Genomic DNA, 21840 nt, shown 5'->3' with positions numbered 1-21840 from the left:
GAATAATCTAATGGACTCAGAGTCATTAACAATTTTAGCCAGCAGAAATCTCAAAGTTTAAGAACCTCCCTGTCTGATATAGATGCTGAAGTTCCAGCACAGAGGGAGGTAGGAGGTGTGAATGTTCAAGATTACAAAGCAAAGGAGATGTGTTCTGAAGACAGGGAGCAAGTTTACGAACTTCTGAGTTGGTAAGAGACTCTCTATGTCAATCGATCTCTAAAGGCTCCATCCAAACAAATAGTGATGATACCATGTCACTTAATGTGCAGGGAGACCTTTGTAAAATGCAATCTAAGTAGGAGATTGGTTTGGAGCACCAACAGTGAGTTAGGGCAAGGGAAGCAAATCCATTTGTCTTCCTAGCTCAGGTGATATTATTACTCATGAACTTGGATTTTTTTCCATGACTTCCAACATAGGAGACAGAATCCTGAAGCTCCTTACATAAAAGACTTTGCACTGTTCTGTGCTGTGAATTTAGACTATCAGCTTACTCAACTAACCTTGGCTTAGTCTATATGATGAAATACTCAAGACTGGGTGGTTAATATCTAATAGAAACCTAATCCTTACACTTTGAAAGCTAATAGTTTAGGATTGGGATGCCTGTACAGTTGGTTTTTGCTAAAGACCTGCTCCATGGTTCATATACTGCTGTTGGGTTATACCCTTATGTGGCAGATGAGGGCTGAGATGTCTTTGTCAAGGGCACAGTCTTTATTCATGAGGATTGCACTCTCGTAATCTAATTGCCTTTCAAGTGCTTCATTCTTTAATGTTATGTCCTTGGGGCTTAAGATTTTAACAATTTGGTAGAAAGTAAATATCCAATTCATCGCATATCACACCAGGAAGACTATTAGATACCAGTACTTCTCCATTACTATAAACTTCTGATCATAACTTTTGTGGAATGAAACAGTTGTGTCTTTAGTTAACAGTTAGTGAATTTTCTATTGCTGCACAATCACTGTGACATAAAAGAATATAACACAAGGAAGGTGTAGCTATTATTTCACAGTTGGATTAGGATCCTGGGCGTGAATTGAATGAGTCCTTTGGACAGGGAAATACAAAGCAGCAGCTAAAGTGTTAGCCAGAGTCAAGCTCTCCTTTAATATCTGCGGTCTTCTTCTCATCTCAGATGATGTTGACCAACTTCATACCACTGTAGTGAAAGATCAGCCTAACTCCAACCTTAGCATTTGCTGCTGGTAACTCAAGGACCACAAGGGGTCCTCTCTCTGATAACTTCTTCATAGTGCTTACCTCATCCTGTCAGGTCTATACGAGATAGTCTTCTTTTTGCTTAATTAAATAATTATTAACTTATGATTTTCAGTCACATTGGCAAAACTTCCATTTTGCTCTATTGTGATAATTAAAGTTATGGAGGAGGAGGTGATACAAGGACCTGGGTAACGTGAAACATTTTGAAATCTGCCATCAGAGCTCTCAGGGACTCCCCTCTGTGGACTAGTGTGCTTTGCATTTATAGTCTTTATTCTTTCTTTTGGAGAGTGTTTATTCACGTGTTTGTACAAGGTGAGAGGTGTAGAAACTCAGCCCTGGATGTAGGTACAATCAGGAAGACCAGGATATCTCAACCTAAGAGTGCTTGGACTTTATGCTATAAAATTCTTTCTTGTGGGGGGCTGTCTTGTCCATTCTAAAACATTTAGCACCAAGCCTGGCCACTGTTGTTGACATGCCAGTGGTACCTCTGTCTTGCTTATGACAACCAAAGGTTATGCTAAGCATTCGCATGAATAGAAAACCCTGCCTGCATGGAGGACTACTGTACTGGGTACAGTACAGTACTTGGTTTTCTGTTACTTCCCATGGATTTGTGTTCTTAATGTGACACAGCCGTGTGGAGCCTACAAGCCCTTGCTCCTCTGATAATTCTCTTTTCATTCTGAGAGTTTATTTACAGAGCTATGAGATGCGAAGTGTATAGTCGTGTTAATGCAGTGGGTGTGCTCCCGACACATCCTTACTTATTCACGTGTATGCCAAGACGAGATTATATTAGCTCATTGCCCATGCTTTATGTTCTTGTCTGAGTTCATATGTTCTAAGAGCGTTTTGGTTCTGCTGTGATGTGTGTCAAATATTTCCCCAAAGATATTGAATGCATAAGTCAAAGCCCTTTAATAAACTCCACGTTTTGTGTTCTAGCCACTTACTTGGAAATGAGTGGCTTAGTGTGTGACTGAATACAAGCCATGGTCCAGTTCTGAAATTCCACAACTCAGAAGCAACCTTTTTTCCCCTTGTTTTTCCCTAGGCAAAGGCAGCTCAAGCGTCTCATCCGACGTGAGTTCAAGCACAGACCATACACCAACCAAAGCCCAGAGGAATGTGGCCACCAGCGAAGGTAGGCAGCCCTGCTCTTCCTCTCTCTTCCTCCCTTCCCCGGAGCTGGCTGTTTGAAAGGCAGAGAATGTGGGAGATTTACGCCTAGTTTACTGCATGGGAGTCTATCAGATTGTTAAAAAGGAGAAGGCAACGATGTCCCAAGGTTTGCTTTCTTCACTGTTGGTATTGCCATTGAAGTTGGCTTGGTGGGATTTAAGTGTCTTAACATGAAGGCACATGGCATTCTTTTGCCAACACATGATAGGGTGGCTCAAGCAAAGTCACTATGACATCATATACCCATATTCCAGTATGGTAAAATGGTATGATAGAAGAGCTTTTGATCCAAGTTGTAAGTTCCTGCAAGAATGTGCAAGATAGTTGTTCCTTAAATTCAGGCTGTGCCGATAGGAGGGTCATAATCCTGACATACGTAGGACTTGATTAATCATGGAAGCTTGGGATATGCAAAAAAAAGCTTCATTTCATTATTTAAATAATATGTGGTAATACATCACTATTAAACATGACCATTTTTGCATACATGATTGATGGGGGATTTTGCGGTTGTATCTGTGGAAGTACATGTTGAAATTCAATGGCTTCCCAGGAAACTCTGAGCTAATACTTGATTGAGGAATTTTTTCCTATGGTATTTAGTAGAAAGTTGACCCATTTTTTTTTTACCCTTACTGTAAAACACAATAGATAATTTCCTTTCTGAATAAGAGTTCCCTCTGAATTAATTATGCAACAAAGGTTGGTTTTGTGCCATTGATGCTAGAAGGTCAGCTTGTTTGCGTATTTTATGCATCCAGGTTTTCTCAGGTGTACAGGGTGCTAAGGCAACTTGTGTGCAGTTTTGTTTTGGAGGCTGCTCTTAAGATCAGGAGTCACACTCACAGGCTGACATTGGCTCATTGCTTTCTTACGTTCTGTTATTCTGTATTGGGATTCATGTATTTGATGATGATGCTTTTCCTCCACTGGTTTCTCTGCTCTTCTCATATTCTCTGTCTGGGGTCAGGGAGCACAGAATGCCCTTCTCGGGGCTCATTATTCTCAGACCAGTGTATAGGTGGCTTGGAGGCTGGATTATATTCATTTGTGTTTAGAACCTTGCATTATTTCTTGTGTATCAGCAGCTTCTAAGGCAGATGGATTGGTGTGTTCTACGTAGCACAGCAAAGGGCCAGGTAGCAATCCAATTTTAATTTTCCGCTAGCTAAGGGGCATTTGATCATTCTTGAAATTCAGTGAAGGCAGTGAGCAATCCTCACTGTTTGCTTGTCGCCACTTGCTTTTGGGATCTCTGTTACAAGGAAACAGACTGAAAATGGCTCCCGTTTATTCAGAGTGGTTCTCTTCAGCTAAGAGACCCTTTTATGAGATTCTCAATGCTTCACACTGGTACGTGAGCTTTACTCCTGCCACATCTGTGTGTCTATTATGAAAATGGTTAAATTTTTAAATAACTTGTGTCTGCCAGTGTTGATGTTTTCTCATTATTCTCTTTTCTCCCTTGAAGCATAGAACCTGCTGGTGTTTTCTTGAAAGAATTGGCAAAAGATATTCTAGGATCCTTTGCACTTAAAAATGTTGTTCTCCATGTTTAAAAATAAAATAAAGAAAGCCTAGGGGCCTCATGTTTCCTTTTCTTTTCTCTCCCCACACACCAGGGAGAGGTACTGGTTCCCATAATAATGTTTTATACAGTTTGTCATGATTGCATTTTCTGGCATTATGAAAATAATACCAGGGTAAAAGACTATGAAAATTTGATATTCTTATGAAACCGGATTTTTACTAATGGGCTACATTAGTGTGGAGTCCCTTTCCAGATCTCATATGGAAAAGCCCCATCCATGTGGAAGATGTTGTTTAGTTGGAGAACTGAAAATAGTAAAAAAATAAAATAAAATAAAATAATAAAAGAATGTGCTACCCTGTGCTATCTGAGTGGGGAGGGGTGAAGAATGAACATCCAGTTTTCTCTACATGAGTTTGATTGATGAAATTTTAAAATATTAAACTCTAAGTGCATCCTGGGCATTTACTTCAGGGAAGTGTGTTTGATGGCCGCCTAGCCTGGTGCACAGCTGCTTCCGTGAGAGGCTGGTGAGTAGCCAGGGCTCATTTTCTCCCCACGCAGATGACAGGGCCTCCGGCTGCCTCTCAGGATGAATGATTATAGTGGCACATTCGCTGACCTCCACAAGTGGATTTACCTGATGTTATGTGGGTTCCTTCCTTCTGGAAAATACCAGGTGATTCTTATTGGCAATGCTTTCATAGATTCACAGAAGGCCAGTGTCAGCTTCCTGCCGAGAGTATGGAGGGACTCCTTTAAAACTGATCTTCTAACTATTTACCTAGCATTGACAAGGATTATGTTTAACCTTATATTTAAAAAAAGCTCTGTTGTGTGTGTGTGTGTGTGTGTGTGTGTACAAAATCACAAGCATGTGCAGTTGCCTTGGAGGCCAAAGGACATTGGATTCCCTGGAGCTGGTGATAGAGCAGTCGTGAGCTACCAGATTTGGGTGTTGGGAACTAAACCCAGAAGAGCAGAGTGTACTTTTCATTGAGCTATCTCTCCATCCACAGTGTTTTAACATTTGGTGATAAGAAAACTGGTAAAAGTAGACTTGGCTCTTTATAGTGATTATCTTCAGTTTGTTGGCTCTCTCCTGATGTCTTTCACCCCTGACTTCATCAGCGTGGCCTTCTAAGAGCATAGGCTGACTTTCAGTTTAAAGGTCTAGACTGATAAGCAACTAGGCAATAATAATCTAGAAAATAAACAAATAATGTATATTACTTAGTTCCCTGAGCTCTTGAGAACCATAGCAATGGGGTTGCAAACACCATTCAGCAGTTGTGGGTTATCTCTAGGTGGGATGGGGAGAAAAAGGAAGGTACTGTATTGGTCCCCATGTTTTGTTATTGTTTGTGGTGTTGTGTGACTATATTAGTGTGGACTGGAGTCTGACCAGTGTCATGTAGCTAGGGGTACAGGCTATGCCTCCCCATTAGAGAACATGGATTCCACTATACAATGCGTAGTGCTGTAAATTGAGGACATCTTGTACAATGAAGAGAAGGACATTCATATCAGCTTTAACTTGGATGGAGGATGCAAATGGTGGTTTAACTGTCAGTAGACACATCAAGGCTGTCCTTGTTTTTTAACTGGACAGTGGTGAAGGCTGTAGAGTAAGCTGACACTTATGCAAACTCGCGTGTAAACCACACTAACAGCACCTTGAAACTGGTGCCTCTGAGGTTTGGAAGGGAAGCAGGACATAGCAAGACCAGCTCTGGGACTATGGACTGGCCTGTGTGTGGTCTTGTGTTCCTAGGCAATGTTCAGTGCCTGCTTCATGGAGGCTCATTTGGAGATGTGTTTCATGTTTTCATGAAATATATTCATAACATTTATTAAACCCATGAGAAAAAAAGATACTTCTTAATATCTCATATAGAGGTTTTCTATGTAGATTAGGCTACCCTTGAATTTGCAGTCTCTCTGCCTTGGCTTCCCAAGTGCTAGTATTACAGTGTACATTATAACACTTAGCTGAGAATGGTATTATAGTCCCACAAGGAATGTTCTCTTGCAAACATTGTGTGTATCTAAGGTATATGCTAGAGACATGGAGTTCTCCCTGACAACTGATACAGGCTCTCTTTATAGCCCATTATATTCCTTGCAATACTTTGAGCTCCTGGTTTCCTGACATTATAGGGGGGTTAGGTCCAAGTATAGAAAGCTAGGTATTTTCTAGTTTCCCAGCATAATCTGCATGCCAATCTTGCAAGTCCCAACATAATTTCTTCCAGTCATGTCGCTTGTCTTCCTCTAGTCTTTGAAGTCGTTCCTACCCATCATCCATTCAAGTATCCCATCCTAAAAATTATGTCCTCTGACCACAAACAGCGTAAATCACATCTTATGGAGATTGAATGGGGGCACACACCAACCAGCCTTGAGTGGGGTCAATGAACTGGGCTGGGTTGTGATGTCTCCCAGAAAGCAATCTGAAATTTGACTTTCATAGAGCACATAGCATGAGGATGTGGCTTTAAAGGTGACATCTCAACAGAGCAGCCTTCATCTTCCTCTGGAGGAAAATGAAGTTATCAGTTCAGCTAGCCATTCTTTAAACATGGCCAGGTCAGCTGTTCCTCTCAGGGATTGCTCCAGTGAGATGGTTGTTTTGTAAATGTTGCTTATCAGGCTAGATACCTGCACAGTCGTAGGAGTTTGAAATTATAAGGAATGGCTAGTTTGTGTGTTTGTTCATTTTTTTGTTTATCCTTCTTTCCTCCCTCCCTCCCTCTCTCCCTCCCTCCCTCCCTCCCTCCCTTCCTTCCTTTCTTCCTTTCTCCCTTTTTCCATAACACAGGAAGCTCTTTGATTTCGTTGTTAGCAATTTAGACTACCAGAGAGAGCTGAGCTCAGAGAGAGCTGTGGAGCCGAGGAACAGCTTTGATATTTAGCAATATCAGTGTGTGCATGATATCCTGATTAGCTGTGCTCTGTTAGTAGTATCTCTCTATTGGGGACTTCTGTCTCATGGTGCCTGGACATGCACAAGTGCTTCTTCTTGAAGTAAGCTTCAGTCAGGTCTTTGGGAATTTTAACCTTGTCAGTAGCAACTTTCAAAGAGGTGGCAATAACAAACTTTTGGTGTGGTCTACGCAGAGGAGCTCAGTTGAGGTCAAGAGGTTCAGGGACAAGTAGCAGCCATTGCCCAGATGCTCCAGGAAAACCACTCTCTCACTGGGGTGGCGCCTGGTGAGGGTGGTCAGATGGTACTGGGGATGGTGCTGGCATATAGCTTATTCATGTGCAGGCTGATGCACATCTCCCCATGACTCAATGGCTTCCGTGGCTTGTCTCCAGCAGGATATTACCTAGGCCTTTTGCAAAGTGGAACTACACTGGTCACCACCATTCTTGTTGCTGAGGGATGGTTTTATAACAGTAGCAGCTGTCGGCTTCTTTTTCTTCTTTTCACTTTGTAGCTGAGTATTTTCTTTTACACAAGGCCTTTCTGGAGTGCTTAGCAGATCAGGAGTACCTGCCAGTTCCTCTCGCCAGGACAGGGTTTTGCCCTTGCACTTGGGTTTTTAATCTTAGGCCTCCCTTTCTGGCCACACCAGCTGATGCACCAGCTGAGGTGCCAGCTGTGGCACCAGATGAGGCACCACTTCTTGGCTGTAGGTTGCTTCTCCTTTGTTTCAGGCTTCTCAGCTTTTTCACCTGCTGTCTTGCAAGACTGGAAAAGGGTATTTACAAAGAAATGTCTGGCATATTGGCACACGCCTTTAATCCCGGCACTTGGGAGGCAGAAGCAGGCAGATTTCTGAGTTCGAGGCTAGCCTGGTCTACAGAGTGAGTTCCAGGACAGTCAAGACTACACAGAGAAACCCTGTCTCGAAAAACAAAAACAAAACAAAACAAAAGAAGAAATAACTGGGACAATGGGAATGAAATGTTGTTTTTTTTTTTTTTTAAAGATTATGCACCTCTAATAATTTGCCAAGCAGGAGTTGGATGCTGCACTGTTAGAATGAACAAACTAGGGGAAAAAGACAACAGAACTAAAAACATAAAAAGAAAAAAAATTCCTCTGTACTAGCAAAAAACAGTCAAAGAAGCTATTTTTTTCTACAGGTAGAAATGTTTGATTTTCTTTCCCTCCCCCTCTGTTTCTGTGTCTATTATGCGCTTGCTACAAGACCAAGGGAAGCTGTGTGGAAGTGTTGAAGACAGGTTGTTGGACCCAGGTGGGCCCTGATTTCTATGACAGTCTTATCTAGAAGGCCAGAGGACTTTAGCATAACTAATGATTCCATGGTGGAGGACCTTAACCAATCGAGTTACTCACAGTGGAGGACCTTAACCCACCTAGTGACTTTTCTGTTCATCTTTGAGTTCCTTGATACTGCTCTGTAGAATTGCCTCTTTAGGTGACTCCTTGAAAGAAAGTTATTTTTTAAAAAAATCTTTCATTTGAGGCATGTGGCATGAGCACAAAGAATTCATAGCGATATTCTCCTGGACCTAAATCCACCCACTTATTTATATAGTCGGTGCTTTCTTACATTTTCAATGCCAAGAGTAAGCCAGGATGGAGTAGAGTTGACTTGAGTATGCTGAGGCATATGTCTCTGTTTATTTGCTCTGGTGGATGTTGGGTTCTGTCTGCTTCTTGTAGGATGTATTCTTAAACCAAGTTAATGTGATTCACCGAGGAAGGGAAAGATCATGCTTTTAACTCAAGGGGTGTCTCTCGCCCTCGAGGCTCTGTTTTACTATCCAGTGAATTTTGTGTTTGTGTGTGTGTGTGTGGTAGAGGTGTGTACCTGTATGTAGGTGTACATGTATGTAAATGTATGTGTGTGGAGGTCAGAAGTCAATGCTGCATGTCTTCCTTAGTTGCTTTGCACCATTTATTTTGGCCCAGGCTCTCTTCCTGAGCCTGGAGCTCACTGATTCAGGAAGGCTGTCTGGCTGGCTAATAAGCTTTAGGTGTTGTGTCTTGGTCACTCCTTCTACATCTATGAGGTTACGGATGTAACTCTGCACCCACCTTTTCCATGATACTGGGCATCTGAGCTCAGTTTCTTAGACTTGGGTGGGAATACTTTACCAGCTGGCCCACTGTCCCAGCTTCGTGTAACAAACAGTAGCTTTGTTGAGGGTCCCTCTCAGGTGTACACCAGTGCTTTCATGAGCATGGCTGACTGCATTTAAACTGGCTCTGTCATCATTCTTGTCTTGTCAAACATCAATAATGCTATTTGAAAAGGTGAGCAGGGGACCTCAAAAGGAAGTGCAGCTTGAAATCATAGAAACCAGTGAGTGATAAAGATAGGCTGTGAGCCCCAAAGTCAAAGATTCGGTATATGCGTTTGCTTTGTAATTGTCGGAATTTTCTTTGTACTCAGTTTTTAACTTGTGATGATTGTATATAGCAGCTGATACCACTGTGACCCTTTCATAATTTGCATATTGTCCTTGGAGTACCTTCTCTACAGATCACTTTTTCTTACAGTCTCCACTTAACTTCTCTCGCAGGCCCCCTTACTACTTCCACAGTAGTCTGTGAAAATTTATGACAATAATTTATACAGTTTTGTCAAAACGTAATTTGAAATTATATGTGAGAAGTTATCTTATCTAATATGAATTCATAATTTGTTTCAGAGCCAAATATTATACACAGCAACCCTTTCATGAGCCATATGTCTGGAAGATAAGATTTGATATTCCAAGTCGTTTTTATACTAACCACTTGAGAGTAAGTTTGCAGGTGACAATTACTACATCCTAAACAGATTGTACCAGAGCTTCTAACACTATTACACCCTTAGCAGATTGTACCAGACAGTCTTAATATTGGGAATTGATATTGTAGTTATCTATGATATGCACTTGTAAACTATGTTGATAGTTTGATATATGTACCCCACTGTGTGTTCACAGGTGGTGGTGAGAGGTAGACAGTGTCTTCTCTATTCCTCACTGCCTTATTACCCTAAGACAGGGTGATGTGATATCTCTCTGAAGCAGAAGATTGCTGACTGGGCTAGGCTCGTGGCTAGTGAGCTCCGAGAATCCACAAGTCTACTTTCCCCATTGCTAGGGTTACAGGCAAACACCACTATGCCCAATGTTTCACACAGAGCTTCAGACACAGGTCCTGATGCTTACACACCAAATGCGCCTATTCTCCAAGCCATCTGCCAGAGTTACTCATTTTCTACCTGGAAATTTTCTCAATTTTCAAGAGTACAAACTCAGGGACTGTTCAGAATTGAATATAACTCAGCCTATAAAACAAGAGAAACTAGAGCAGAAGTCTGTAACACCAATTACACAACATAGAAAGATGAAGAAAACACGGAGATCCAGAGGAAGAGAATGCTAGTTAATGTCCTTAAAGGATCAATAGTTCAAATGTGACATTGGTTCAAGTATGAAGGTTGGGGGCGGTAGGGCGGGGGCTTTGGAGCGTCTGAAATCTGGATTCAGTCTTTGGAAATTCCATTAGATGTAAAAGGAGGTGATGGCTGATTCTTACATAGATTTGTTTTGCCTTTAAAATTAAAATTTAAACTTAACTATCACTGAAAGTGTCACGACTGCATAGGAAATCTCTTTGCAAAGCTTTAGCTAATGAGACTTAATGTGTTTTGCTAATTTAATTAGCAGTTCGCTGCCACATGACAGAGCTTCTCTGATAGCTTTAGCTGCTGTCTAATTATAACTTTAGGTAGATCTGAAACACTTCACAATTTACCTCTGGGAATTTGAGCTTGTAATAGAGTCAGTGTGTTCAATTTAATAAAGACAAGATGTCCAATTTGCATTTAAGGATTAGTCTAAGCTGTGAGAAACTCATCAATTTGTGATCTACAAAACTGGTATGTAAGCTTAGAAATAAAATCAGACTAGGTGTAATTTCATCAAGGAATTATCTTCAAAAATGGATGATCTGTAATGGCTACTGTACACCACTCTCCAAGATAATTAGCTCTCCCTCACTCCTCCCCTTCTTTCCATTTTAAAGTAATATTTAATAGAGACATCTATCATCCCTCCAAATCATATATCTATGTAGTCTTCGGAGAGGGGATATTTTTAATCTTTGATATGCTAATACCACTTCTAAAATAATCTTATGTTTATTTCTTCTTAGTTTACCCTTTACTGTAAAAGAGAACACTTAATAAGCAGTGTGTTTCAGACATAAACATTTGGATTCATTTAAATACAATTAAACATGTTTGTAATGAAGGCTTTGCTCATTCTTAAGACGTCTTAGTAGTTTCTGCTTAATTAAATGGGGATTTATTAAAGAGTGTGATGTAAATTTAAATACCTTTGATTGGCACTTGTGCTGGCAGAAGTAGATGGTAGCCATAGTTTACCACATGGTTGTAACACAGTGGGCAATCTTCCCTAAAATGTATCTCATTCTCCCTGAAGAATCTTTAAAAATCATTTTGGATTTGACTTAGTCATTTAGACAAAGCATGTACCCTGTAGCATCTCAGAATTCCCTCCTTTTCCTTAAGTCTTAAGGAACTATCTGTCTTGATATGCCAATTTATTTCTCTCTCGAAGGAATCTAATCTTATGGGAAGACCACAAACTGGGAGACACTGATGGAGCAGTTAAGTAGTAATTGCAGTAGAGCAGGAGTGTGTCTCATCAGGTGATCTCAGTACGAGGTATACAGGAAAGGAGAGGGGAGACTTCCTAGGAGACTGGGACTTAGATTTTGCTGGTTGGAAGAAGGTGCAATATTGAATGGAAGATGTTGCAAGCTGTATCAGGGTGTTTATAACTTAGAGAAATCCAACTGGGCCCATCAAGTTGGAAGAAGAAAACTTCAGGATAGAACCTTCTTCTCCTGACAAGATCCAGTGGGCGCACAGTAGCTACCTGCCCTTTGCACAAGGTTCTCAGTGGAATTCATGCAACTAGTGAGTTGAGTGACTGACAGACTGACAGCACTGCTTTAGTCTCCTCTCACCTTTCCATCTTTCTGTATGATTCAACACTAAAGAGTCAACGTCAACAGAAAAGAAGAGACACAGAGAGGGTTGGTGGGGGGGGTCATTATCTCAGTACAAAGAATTGGCTTTGGAAAATGCATGACCTTTACAGCTGTGCACACTGTGACCTTAAGAATCAGATTAACATGCCTGTTTACTTCCCGTGCCTGGAGATAGCTTCCCCAGGATCTACTCACTTCCTTGGGAAGTTTGTAACATCCCATGCTGTCAGACAATCAAGTAAGCAATTAATAAGCACTTCAGTTGTAAAAGGTGTTCTTTTATATCCAAGACACTTATAGACTTAAAATGTGCAATGCATAGAGAGAATCACTTATGTATAGTTAAGGGGTTATTTGTAATTAGGAAGTTACTGAAGAATCAGTTGTAAGGACTGCAGGCTGTGGCAAGTAGGCAATTGGAAGATCAATGATTAGAAACACAACCAAGATTGTTCTGCTGTGTGTACCTTATGTGGCCTCCCCAGATGGATTTTCTGGTGCATTGAGGGACATTTGTTGTCTCAGTTACTGTGTTAAGTATGTGACTTCTTACGACTGGGCTGAAGCAATCTACATTTCTCTACACAGAGGGATTTTTGTACTATAAATGACAGAGTTATTGAGTCAGGGAGAGAAGTAATTAATCTAGAAGAAGATACATTGATGGAGCCAAGGATTTTTTTCCTCAACGTTATCACTATAGTGGTTGCTAGAGATGATTTCCTATATCTCTGAAAATCTTTAGTCAAGCCTGTTAAATTCACAGAACCTCTGGTGGAGTGGATTTCCTGTAGCAATCGGGGAGGGGCACATTTCGAGGCTGCTTGCTCTTCTTGGTCCTAGATAATCCATCAGCCAGCACTTCAGTTCAAGCTCCTTTTACAGACAGCTAATCCTTCTGGTAGGATGATCCTCTCCTGTGCCTGTGTGGGGCAGCATCTCCAATCACGTGTGATACTTTGTGAATTTTACATAAAGTCTGTGCAGCTTATATTGACTTTTTTCTTTGAATATAATTTTGAACTAATGTCATTCGGATTATTAGCTACTGTTCTCATTATAATTCCTTTTTAGAACTGCAATGGGAAACCTTTAGCTCTTCTCTTCTGTCATTGTTTTTTCCTGCTTTAACACTGTCTTTATATTCTAGGCTCTCACTCACCTCTCCTTGAACTCTTCCTTCCTCCTCCTCGGGCTCCTCCTCCTCCCTACTACTCTCCCTCCTCAACCTTTCTCTTCCCTCCTCCTTCCTTTCCATCTCTCTCCTTCCCTTCTTCTTTCCTCCTCCTCCAGTCACCACTCTTCTCCCTCTTCCTCCTATCTAAGATGCAGTCATGTCCAGACGTATTTGGTTCCTTATAGTAGAGAAATATATTTGCACCATAAGCCAAGAACCAAGTATGGGGTACTTACTGCTGTGAGCATATTTCTAACAGCATTATAGATGAAAATATATGTTTTACAATGTATCCAGTACATACTTATTTTATCAGTTTATAATGTGTGATATTACAAAATCTTTGTGGCACTTATATTCTTATAACAAGTGGTTTCATTGGACACAAAGCTGTACTGTTGATCCATTAAATATGTGATTTTTATGTGGGTGTGATCTCTCAGTTCAGTGTCCAGGGATGTCCAGATATGGCCATGCATGGTTGTGACAGAAAAAGGGTACGGCATAAAGCAGACATCCACTGCTAGGTTTCATGGAAGATTATAATCGGCTTCTTTACAATCTTTCTGTGGTTTGTTGATTTTTTTTTCTGTGAAAGAAGTAAGGCTTATTCAGATTTGTAGACCCAGCCCAGAAACTACCACAGAATATGAAAACTTTATTTGATGTGTTCTTATTTTTGACTTCAGTAGAAATGGCCTTGCTAAGTGACATTATAAAATATTATCATAAAAACTATAGCTCTGAAAGCTATGAAGAAATGAAGATAACATTTTACTTAGCAGAATTGATTCTCTGAAAAAGGATTGATGCTCCTGCTTAGCTAAGGTTGAGGTCTATCTTGGAGACAACTGCAAATGATTTTTTAGTTGACTTCATGTGAAGAAAAGAAGCCTGCTCTTTAAGCAGAACAGACATGCTGAGAGGAAGACAGAAGAGAAGATACTTCCAATTTCTGAGTTTATTAATTTCACAAAGTGCAGTTAGGGTACTGGGCACACTATTTCCCCAATAGCTGGTTACTATCAGGTCACAAGAAGAGACTTAGACTCTTAGATTCTAAGTTGGTTCAGCACTCTTCCCCTCCTACTTTTAAAGCCAGAGGAGGTATGTTTTTCACCCTCACCACATTAAATTTACTAAATCTTTAAAAAATGTATTTTAATCTAAGAATATTGAATTTTTTATTGAGTTATATTTCAAAGTACCAGATAAAGCCATCTTACTCATGAAATTAGGAAGATACAAAATGTGGGTAACTTGACTACTAAGCAAACAGACTTGGAGTATTTAAATTCACTATTGATTATGAATAAACTTTTCCCAAAAGAAAAACTGTGTGTGTGTGTGTGTGTCATTGCTTGTGTTTTTTTTGAAATTAAGAATTATCCTACAACTCAATATGAACTCAGATTATCTTTGCTAAACTATGTTCTATTTTCTAGAAAATGGGATAAAATCTGAAGTCTATATGTTAGATTTTATTTGTTTTTGTTCTAGTATTTATTTATTTATTTATTTTGCATTAAAATTGGACAGGACAGAGATTGCATAAAGGGATTCATTCAATCTTGAGATTTACAAAGCTCTAACTTCTCTTTAGTAGATGTATTTGAAAAACAAAATAGTTTGGATCCTTTTGTTTAATAAAAAACAAAAAGAACAAAAACTGTGAAACAAAAATGCCGTGGGTACCTGCTTTCCTCCCACTTAAGTGTGATTCGCCTTTCTTTTCACAACAGGTCCATGCTGTAGAGGCAGGACACAGGTCCTGCCCGTCCAATGTTGGAGCTTTAGCATTCCAGTATATTTGAAACGAGGTTCAATTCCACAGCCACTGGTGCCACGACTCAATCTCCTACACCAGAATTCTCATCAACTGAATTGTTTTTTATCATCTGGGATGGACATTCTTTATTCCCTTGCTCTTGAGTGAAGAAGCCTTTGCAGTGTTAGTGTGTGACTGTTCCTGTCTCCCTGGGCCATGTAGGACTGTGATTGTCTTGAACTAGGAATCTACATTCAAGGCCTAAGTCACCTTCATAATCTAAGCATTTGAAGCATGCTGGAGCCAAATCTTCAGAATCTTGACTCAGGGTTTAGACCCTAAAAGTTCTTATCAAAATAATTAAGAGAAGAATCTGCTTCAAAAGGGATCAGAGCCTCAGGGGTGGGGGTCTCCTGGCAACTCCACATTTTTTGTGTGTTAGACTTTGTATGGAAAGGCTGTTGCATGCTCTGAGACCTGAATTACATCATAGTCCTGTTCCTTCTCCACCCTGTAAGTGAGCTATGCTTCCCTTCCAGCAGCAGCATCCTTGGAGCTGCTGGTCCAGCTGAGCTGCTGAGGACTATATTACTCATCATCTCTGGAAGGTCAGCTTCTTCATTGTCAAGGTCTTTAATGTCAAATAGTTAAAATTCCTAACTCTGAGCTCCTACCAAGTGAACTTTCTGGCTGATCCATCATGAGTTGGAAGCAGTTCTTTGTTGCTTCTGCTCTTTCCTTGTACTGAGCAGAACCTTCCATCAGTCTTCCAGCAATCATCCCTTTTCTGACTTTCATGAAGCTGCCCAAAGTAATGAAGTAGTAACAAAGGATTTCCTAGAAACAGAAAAATGTGGGCTACATTTGAAGCACAAAATATCTAGTCCATGAGCCAATTTCAAACCCAGATTCATAGGGTTGGTCCTGGGCATATGATGGAGGTGGCAGCCCATATCCACTCTGCTAGTCTGGCATATATCTTTCTCGTATCAGTTGCACACGCAGACATTTAGTGAACGTGACAGATGCTATTAATCATGTTTCAGGCGAAAAAGCATCTTGAAAATGGGACAGACCTATAGATAGAAGGCCTGGACTGCTGCATATGCCAGTCAAGGTCATTGTTTGAGCGTAGCCTCAATTCCAACTGGAAGTAGCGTGCTTGATGAAGACAAGCTGTGGTTGTTTTTGTTCGTTTGTCTTGTTTGTTTTGTTTTGTTTTTCTGGGTACCCTCTGATATATCTGTTTGCAGCAGCATGTACAAATTCTGAAGCTACCAGTTCTGGGTGTGCTGATATTGGACTCAAAGCTTGTTGAATTCTTGGGAAGTTAATGAGTAACCAGAACATTCTTTCATATTTCCTTGCCATGAGAATAATGCACAAGTTCCCACATAAGTGTCTCTCTTAAATACCAGTAAAGAAGCCTGCTTTGCCAGTAGATATGGCTAGTAATCCAGTGACCCACAACTGGTCAAAGTGCTGAGAAAAACAGATATTGGATTGCTCAGCCAGAGTGGGACATCTGTATCACAGCACTCTACCCAAGGCTCAGAGGCCATTGTGGAAGAATAGGAAGAAGGACTGTCAGAGCCAGAGGTGGTGGGTGACTCAAACAAAGCTCTGTTTCTGTACACAACAGAGCAGTTGCTCTAATGAATTCATAGTTCAAGTCAGACAAATCCCAGCCCAGAGATGGGAGGTGGTCACCAAATCCAAATCCTAGCTGCAGAACTATTGCAAATTGAGAACTGCCAAAAGGAAAGTCAGGGTTTTGTTTTGTTTTGTTTTGTTTTGTTTTGTTTTGTTTTGTTTTGTTTTGTTTTGTTTTGTTTTGCTTTGCTTTGCTTTGTTTTTTATGTGTGACCTCTGTTAGGTTGATCATGTTATAGTGGGTGGCCAGAGACTTAATATATAGTCAGCTGATTATGGGATGGATTCCCGGGTGGGGTAGTCTTTGGATAGTCCATCCTTTAGTCTTAACTCCAAACTTTGTCACTGTAACTCCTTCCATGGGTGTTTTGTTCTCTATTCTAAGGAGGAATGAAGTATCCACACTTTTGTCTTTGTTCTTCTTGATTTTCTTGTGTTTTACAAATTATATCTTGGATATTCTAAGTTTCTGGGCTAATGTCCACTTATCAGTGAATGTATATCAAGTGACTTCTTTTGTGATTGGGTTATCTCACTCAGGATGATATCCTCCAGATACATCCATTTGCCCAAGAATTTCATAAATTCATTGTTTTTAATAGCTGAGTAGTACTCCATTGTGTAAATGTACCACATTTTCTGTATCCATTCCTCTGTTGAGGGACATCTGGGTTCTTTCNANCTTCTGGCTATTATAAATANGGCTGCTATGAACATAGTNGAGCATGTGTCCTTATTACCAGTTGGAACATCTTCTGGGTATATGCCCAGGAGAGGTATTGCTGGATCTTTCTGTAGTACTATTTCCAATTTTCTGAGAACCACCAGACTGATTTCCAGAGTGGTTGTACAAGCTTGCAATCCCACCAGCAATGGAGAAGTGTTCCTCTTTCTCCACATCCTTGCCAGCATCTGCTGTCACCTGAATTTTTGGTCTTAGCCATTCTGACTGGAGTGAGGTGGAATCTCAAGGTTGTTTTGATTTGCATTTCCCTGAAGATTAAGGATGTTGAACACTTTTTCAGGTGCTAATCAGCCACCAAACCCAAACACTATTGCATATACCAGCAAAATTTTGCTGGAAGAACCCTGATATAGCTGTCTATTGTGAGGCTATGCCAGTGCCTGGCAAATACAGAAGTGGATGCTCACAGTCATCTATAGGATGGAACACAGGGTCCCTAGTGAAGGAGCTAGAGAAAGTACCCGAGGAGCTGGAGGGGTCTATAGGTGGAACAACAATATGAACTAACCAGAACCCCCAGAGCTCCTATCTCTATCTGCATATGTAGCAGAAGATGGCCTAGTCAGCCATCATTGGGAAAAGAGGCCCCTTGGTCTTGCAAACTTTATATGCCCCAGTACAGGGGAATGCCAGGGCCAAGAAATGGGCGTGGGTAGGTAGGGGAACAGGGTGGGAGTGGGTGTAGGGAACTTCCGGGATAGCATTTGAAATGTAAATAAAGGAAATATCTTAAAAAAAAAAAGAATATATAGTCAGACTCACAGACTTAATCAAAGTGGAGAAGTGGAGGGGCTCACCAACTCCATCTCTTCATGATCAGTGGTTATCTATTTGGATCTGTCTCTAGTAGGTTTGGTGAGAGTGTGCTTCTGATTGCCATGAAAGGGGACCAACATGGGAGTTGTTCTTGAGCTGCAAGCTTTTCTGAGAAATTCTCATGTTTGGATACAGAAACAGGAAAGAGAAGATAAACTTGAAGGTCACGGAAGTCGACATAGGGCCTTCAGAGCACTGTAAAGGCTCAAGGATTTTTTTCTTATAAGAACAGTGAAGAGACACTGAGGACTTTGAAGTGGGAAGACCTTCTCCTTTTTAAGTTGGGTGTAAGTGGACAGTGAGAGGAGCTTCCATCTCATCCAGAGATATCTTTGAACCACGTGAGAATTAACTGTGTGTTGTCCTCCTGTGATTCTGACCCATGGTTTGCTGGTTTGTTATTTAGTGGCTTTCCATAGAGTGATCTCAGTGTAGTCAGTGATAGCCTATGGCCTATGGTTTGTAGTAATGCAAATACAGAGATTAAAAGGATTTTTAGGAAATGCTTATTTCGTCTGCTTGGAGAAGACGAAAGCTTTCCTTCTAGAATGGTCTGTCATTTTTAATAGATATATCTCTCTTCTCTGGGGCGTCCTGGTTTCTCTTGTAGACGAGGCAAACCCATAACTCTATGTGCTGAGCACTTTATATTGACCTGCATAACTGATTCAATGTATTTTCTCATTTACTTTGTAGCAGTGAGGACATGGATGTAATAATTGTCTTCAGTGGTCTGTTAATGCCGTTAAGATGACTACAATTTTATAAAATTGTTCTTTTCCTTTTTGAGACAAGAGTTCATATGACCAGGATTGAGTTAACAGTACAGAATCTCTTACACTGACAGGGACCAATTAATGATTGACTAATGTTGGAAAGCCATAGAGCAGGGTGTCATTGAAAAACTTGTAAGTGTAATACAAACATGTTCTTTAATTTGAAACATATCACTGTATCCGCTCTGCTATAATTTAAAGTCATGTTAAATCATTTTCGCTGATTATGTAACTAGTGATTGATGGGCGTTCTGAGTTGTTTATTTCTTGCATTAATCATGCATTAGCCTCTCATTATAATTATCAGTACTGGTGTCTTTCAAATTGTATTTTTCTTTTTTTCAAAGGTGACATGTCTAGTGGAAAAGCTTTCAGGAATATAGAAAAAAAAAAAAACCAAACCAAAACAATGCAATACATAGTTAGTTAGAAGCCTGCATGGTTGAAATCAAATATAGTATAGCTTAATAGTTATATAAGACAGGGAGATTGAAATGTTCTTTGTTGAAGTGTTTAATCTGTGGATGATAATGGCCTTGTGTCTTGCTTGAGAGAGGAGCTACAAATGGAATGGGTGGCTCAGCTCCTCCAGCTGAACCTCTCTTTCTGTTGAGAGAAAGAACCTGACATTTGGTGTGGATCATTTCACCTCTGAGAAGTCGGAAAAGGTAATGATGTGGAAGGCTACAAAATAAGTGAATAAAAATGGAATTACTATCCTGTAATAAAGACAGGTTGCAGTGGACAGACATTGGAGTCAGTGTGAATGGTTTCCTTATGAGCCCATATAAAGGGGAGGGGTGAGAGCATAGAGAAGGGAGTGAAATGGCCATTACATTTTTGGGCAGTACCACAGAAGGCACATCATGGATGAGGTGAGACAGGGAAGAATGCAAAAGAAAACATAGCAAAGCATACTGCTGTGTGCAGGATACTAAGGAAGTGTTGCCATGGAGCAGGAGAGCCTGATGAGAAGCAGAGAAGCTTGGTCAAGTGTCTGTAGTTCTTGTCTGGGAGGGAGCATGCCAGTAAATTCTACTCTACCATAGCCAACAGCCAGAGGCAGCATCCAGTAATTCTTACCTTATGCCCAGCATGATCCCTACACTGTTTCTTATATTATCTTTCTTAACTCCAGAAGAAGTAGGAAGGTATTAGTGTAGCTCTTTTCAAAGAGCCAAGAGAGTAGTGATTTGCTCAAAACACTACAGCTTCTAAGGACCTCCAAGTAAGGCATCCCTTTCGGGGTTCTCTTCTTCTTAGGAGAGGTCTGTAATTTCAAATGGCATCCATAAAAAAGTGATGGTGTGTTGTAAGAGAATCTTGAGAGTGAGTAAGACTCAGCATGCTGAACCAACCACAATATAACGGGCAGAAAGAATCAGAGATAAATCAGCTTATCTTCAAAGGATAAATTTAAATTCTGACACCCCGGCCCAAGTCTGGTTAATCCATTCAGCTAACCATCACTGACATCTATATCCAATCAGCTGTCCTAATAGATGTCAAGGATAAAAGGAACATGAAACATGCCAGTCCTGCCCACCAGGGATAAAAGCTGCCATGGAGAAAAAATTAAGTCTATAACTAGAAGTAATATAATGCACAGAAGCCAAGGAAGACCTAAAGAAAGCAGTAGATGTGCCTAGGGAAGTGGAGATCTTGCAGAAGGTTCACAAAGGAGATAATGTGTGACTTAGGCTCAGTATATGAGGAGAATTGTTCAGTGGGAACCAGAAGACAGCATCATTCCTACATATATGGAAAGGTTTAGTGGAAATCCCAAGGGTTTTGTGATGCTGGTCATCTGACAACTGAGAGGTTCAAGTGACATCAAGGATAAGATGGATTTCATTTGGGGAACTGAATCACATACTCCATGTTAGACCTATGGAATCAGAACTGACATTTAAAATGTATCTCCAGGGCATGTATTCACCTTAAAGTTTAAGAAGTCAGATTTAAATGAGTGAACCTTCAAAACACTTGCAGGTAGTGGTGGTGACACAGGAAGACCATGAATCTGATGTACATGGCTAACTTCACCTTTAATTCTGAGGGCAACAATGCCTATCACAAAATCTGAATTTAGAGCAGAAAGCTAATTTGCCCCTCATTCTAAGTGCTTGCCCTGTAGACCAACCTACTTACAGATTCTAAAAAAAAATGATATTTGCTTAAAATTTACAGTCCACTGAGTGAATATCGGTGATGCCAGCAAATGCTTATAGAAAATAGTCTTTTATAGTTTGTTGAGAGTAGAAAGTAGATGAAGAGAATGATCAGTCATCTGGGATTATCTTTATTTTATGGATAGCACATTGTTACCTGGCAGAAGCCAGAGATTGGACAGGTTTGCTTTTTTCTCAGTAGAGAGGCTTGTTCAGTGTTAAGTTCATAAAAAATTGTCATCTTAAGACATGGGACACTCTGAGGAATGTTTCTGGGTAAGGGTTGGGATTCCTTTTGGGTCAGTGGCATTGTAGTTTATTCATATCTTTCCAAATTGTGGATTCCTTCTTTTCCTTTTGGTTTTAAAGTATCAAATCTAGGATTGAACTGCAGCATTGAGTTCATAGAATCTGGGTCTTCTAGTCAGAATGTACTCAACGGGTACATGCAGTGCTCAGCTGCCCATTCCATCATCCAATGAAGAGATTGCCTGTCTTCCATGATAGCTGAAGTGCCCCAATATCACACATACAAAGGTTACTTAAGGCTGGTGGGTGGAAGATGTTTGGTGAATGTTACCCTCACTCATTACAGACTCAGGTCTGTTAAAGTGTGCTATGTCAGAAGGACAGGGATCCAGAGGCTGGATGGAGATGGAACAAAATGAGTGCTTGCTAGGTGAGTTCTGATGTTTCTGTGGAGTCTGCCAGCTTCTGTTTCTGTTTTTTTGTTTTGTTTTTTTGTTTTTTGTTTTTGGTTTTTTTATCTATTCATGTGTTTACTATAGAGAC

General features: G+C 40.5%; 1 protein-coding gene and 1 pseudogene across 1 annotated transcript in view; one reads left to right on the top strand and one right to left on the bottom strand.

Annotated features, from left to right (window-relative positions):
• Window positions 1-21840, top strand: part of Fbxl7 (F-box and leucine rich repeat protein 7) — a 394685-nt gene that overhangs the window by 144222 nt on the left and 228623 nt on the right. The window contains exon 2 of the mRNA XM_021183496.2: window positions 2294-2383. Within this exon, the coding sequence (XP_021039155.1) occupies window positions 2294-2383 (90 nt within the window). The remainder of the gene's footprint in view (window positions 1-2293; window positions 2384-21840) is intronic.
• LOC110310705 lies at window positions 6896-19974 on the bottom strand (annotated as a pseudogene).

This window comes from Mus caroli, chromosome 15, assembly GCF_900094665.2.
Source record: "Mus caroli chromosome 15, CAROLI_EIJ_v1.1, whole genome shotgun sequence".
NCBI classification, from domain to species: domain Eukaryota; kingdom Metazoa; phylum Chordata; class Mammalia; order Rodentia; family Muridae; genus Mus; species Mus caroli.
This window is presented reverse-complemented; position numbering and strand designations above follow the sequence as displayed.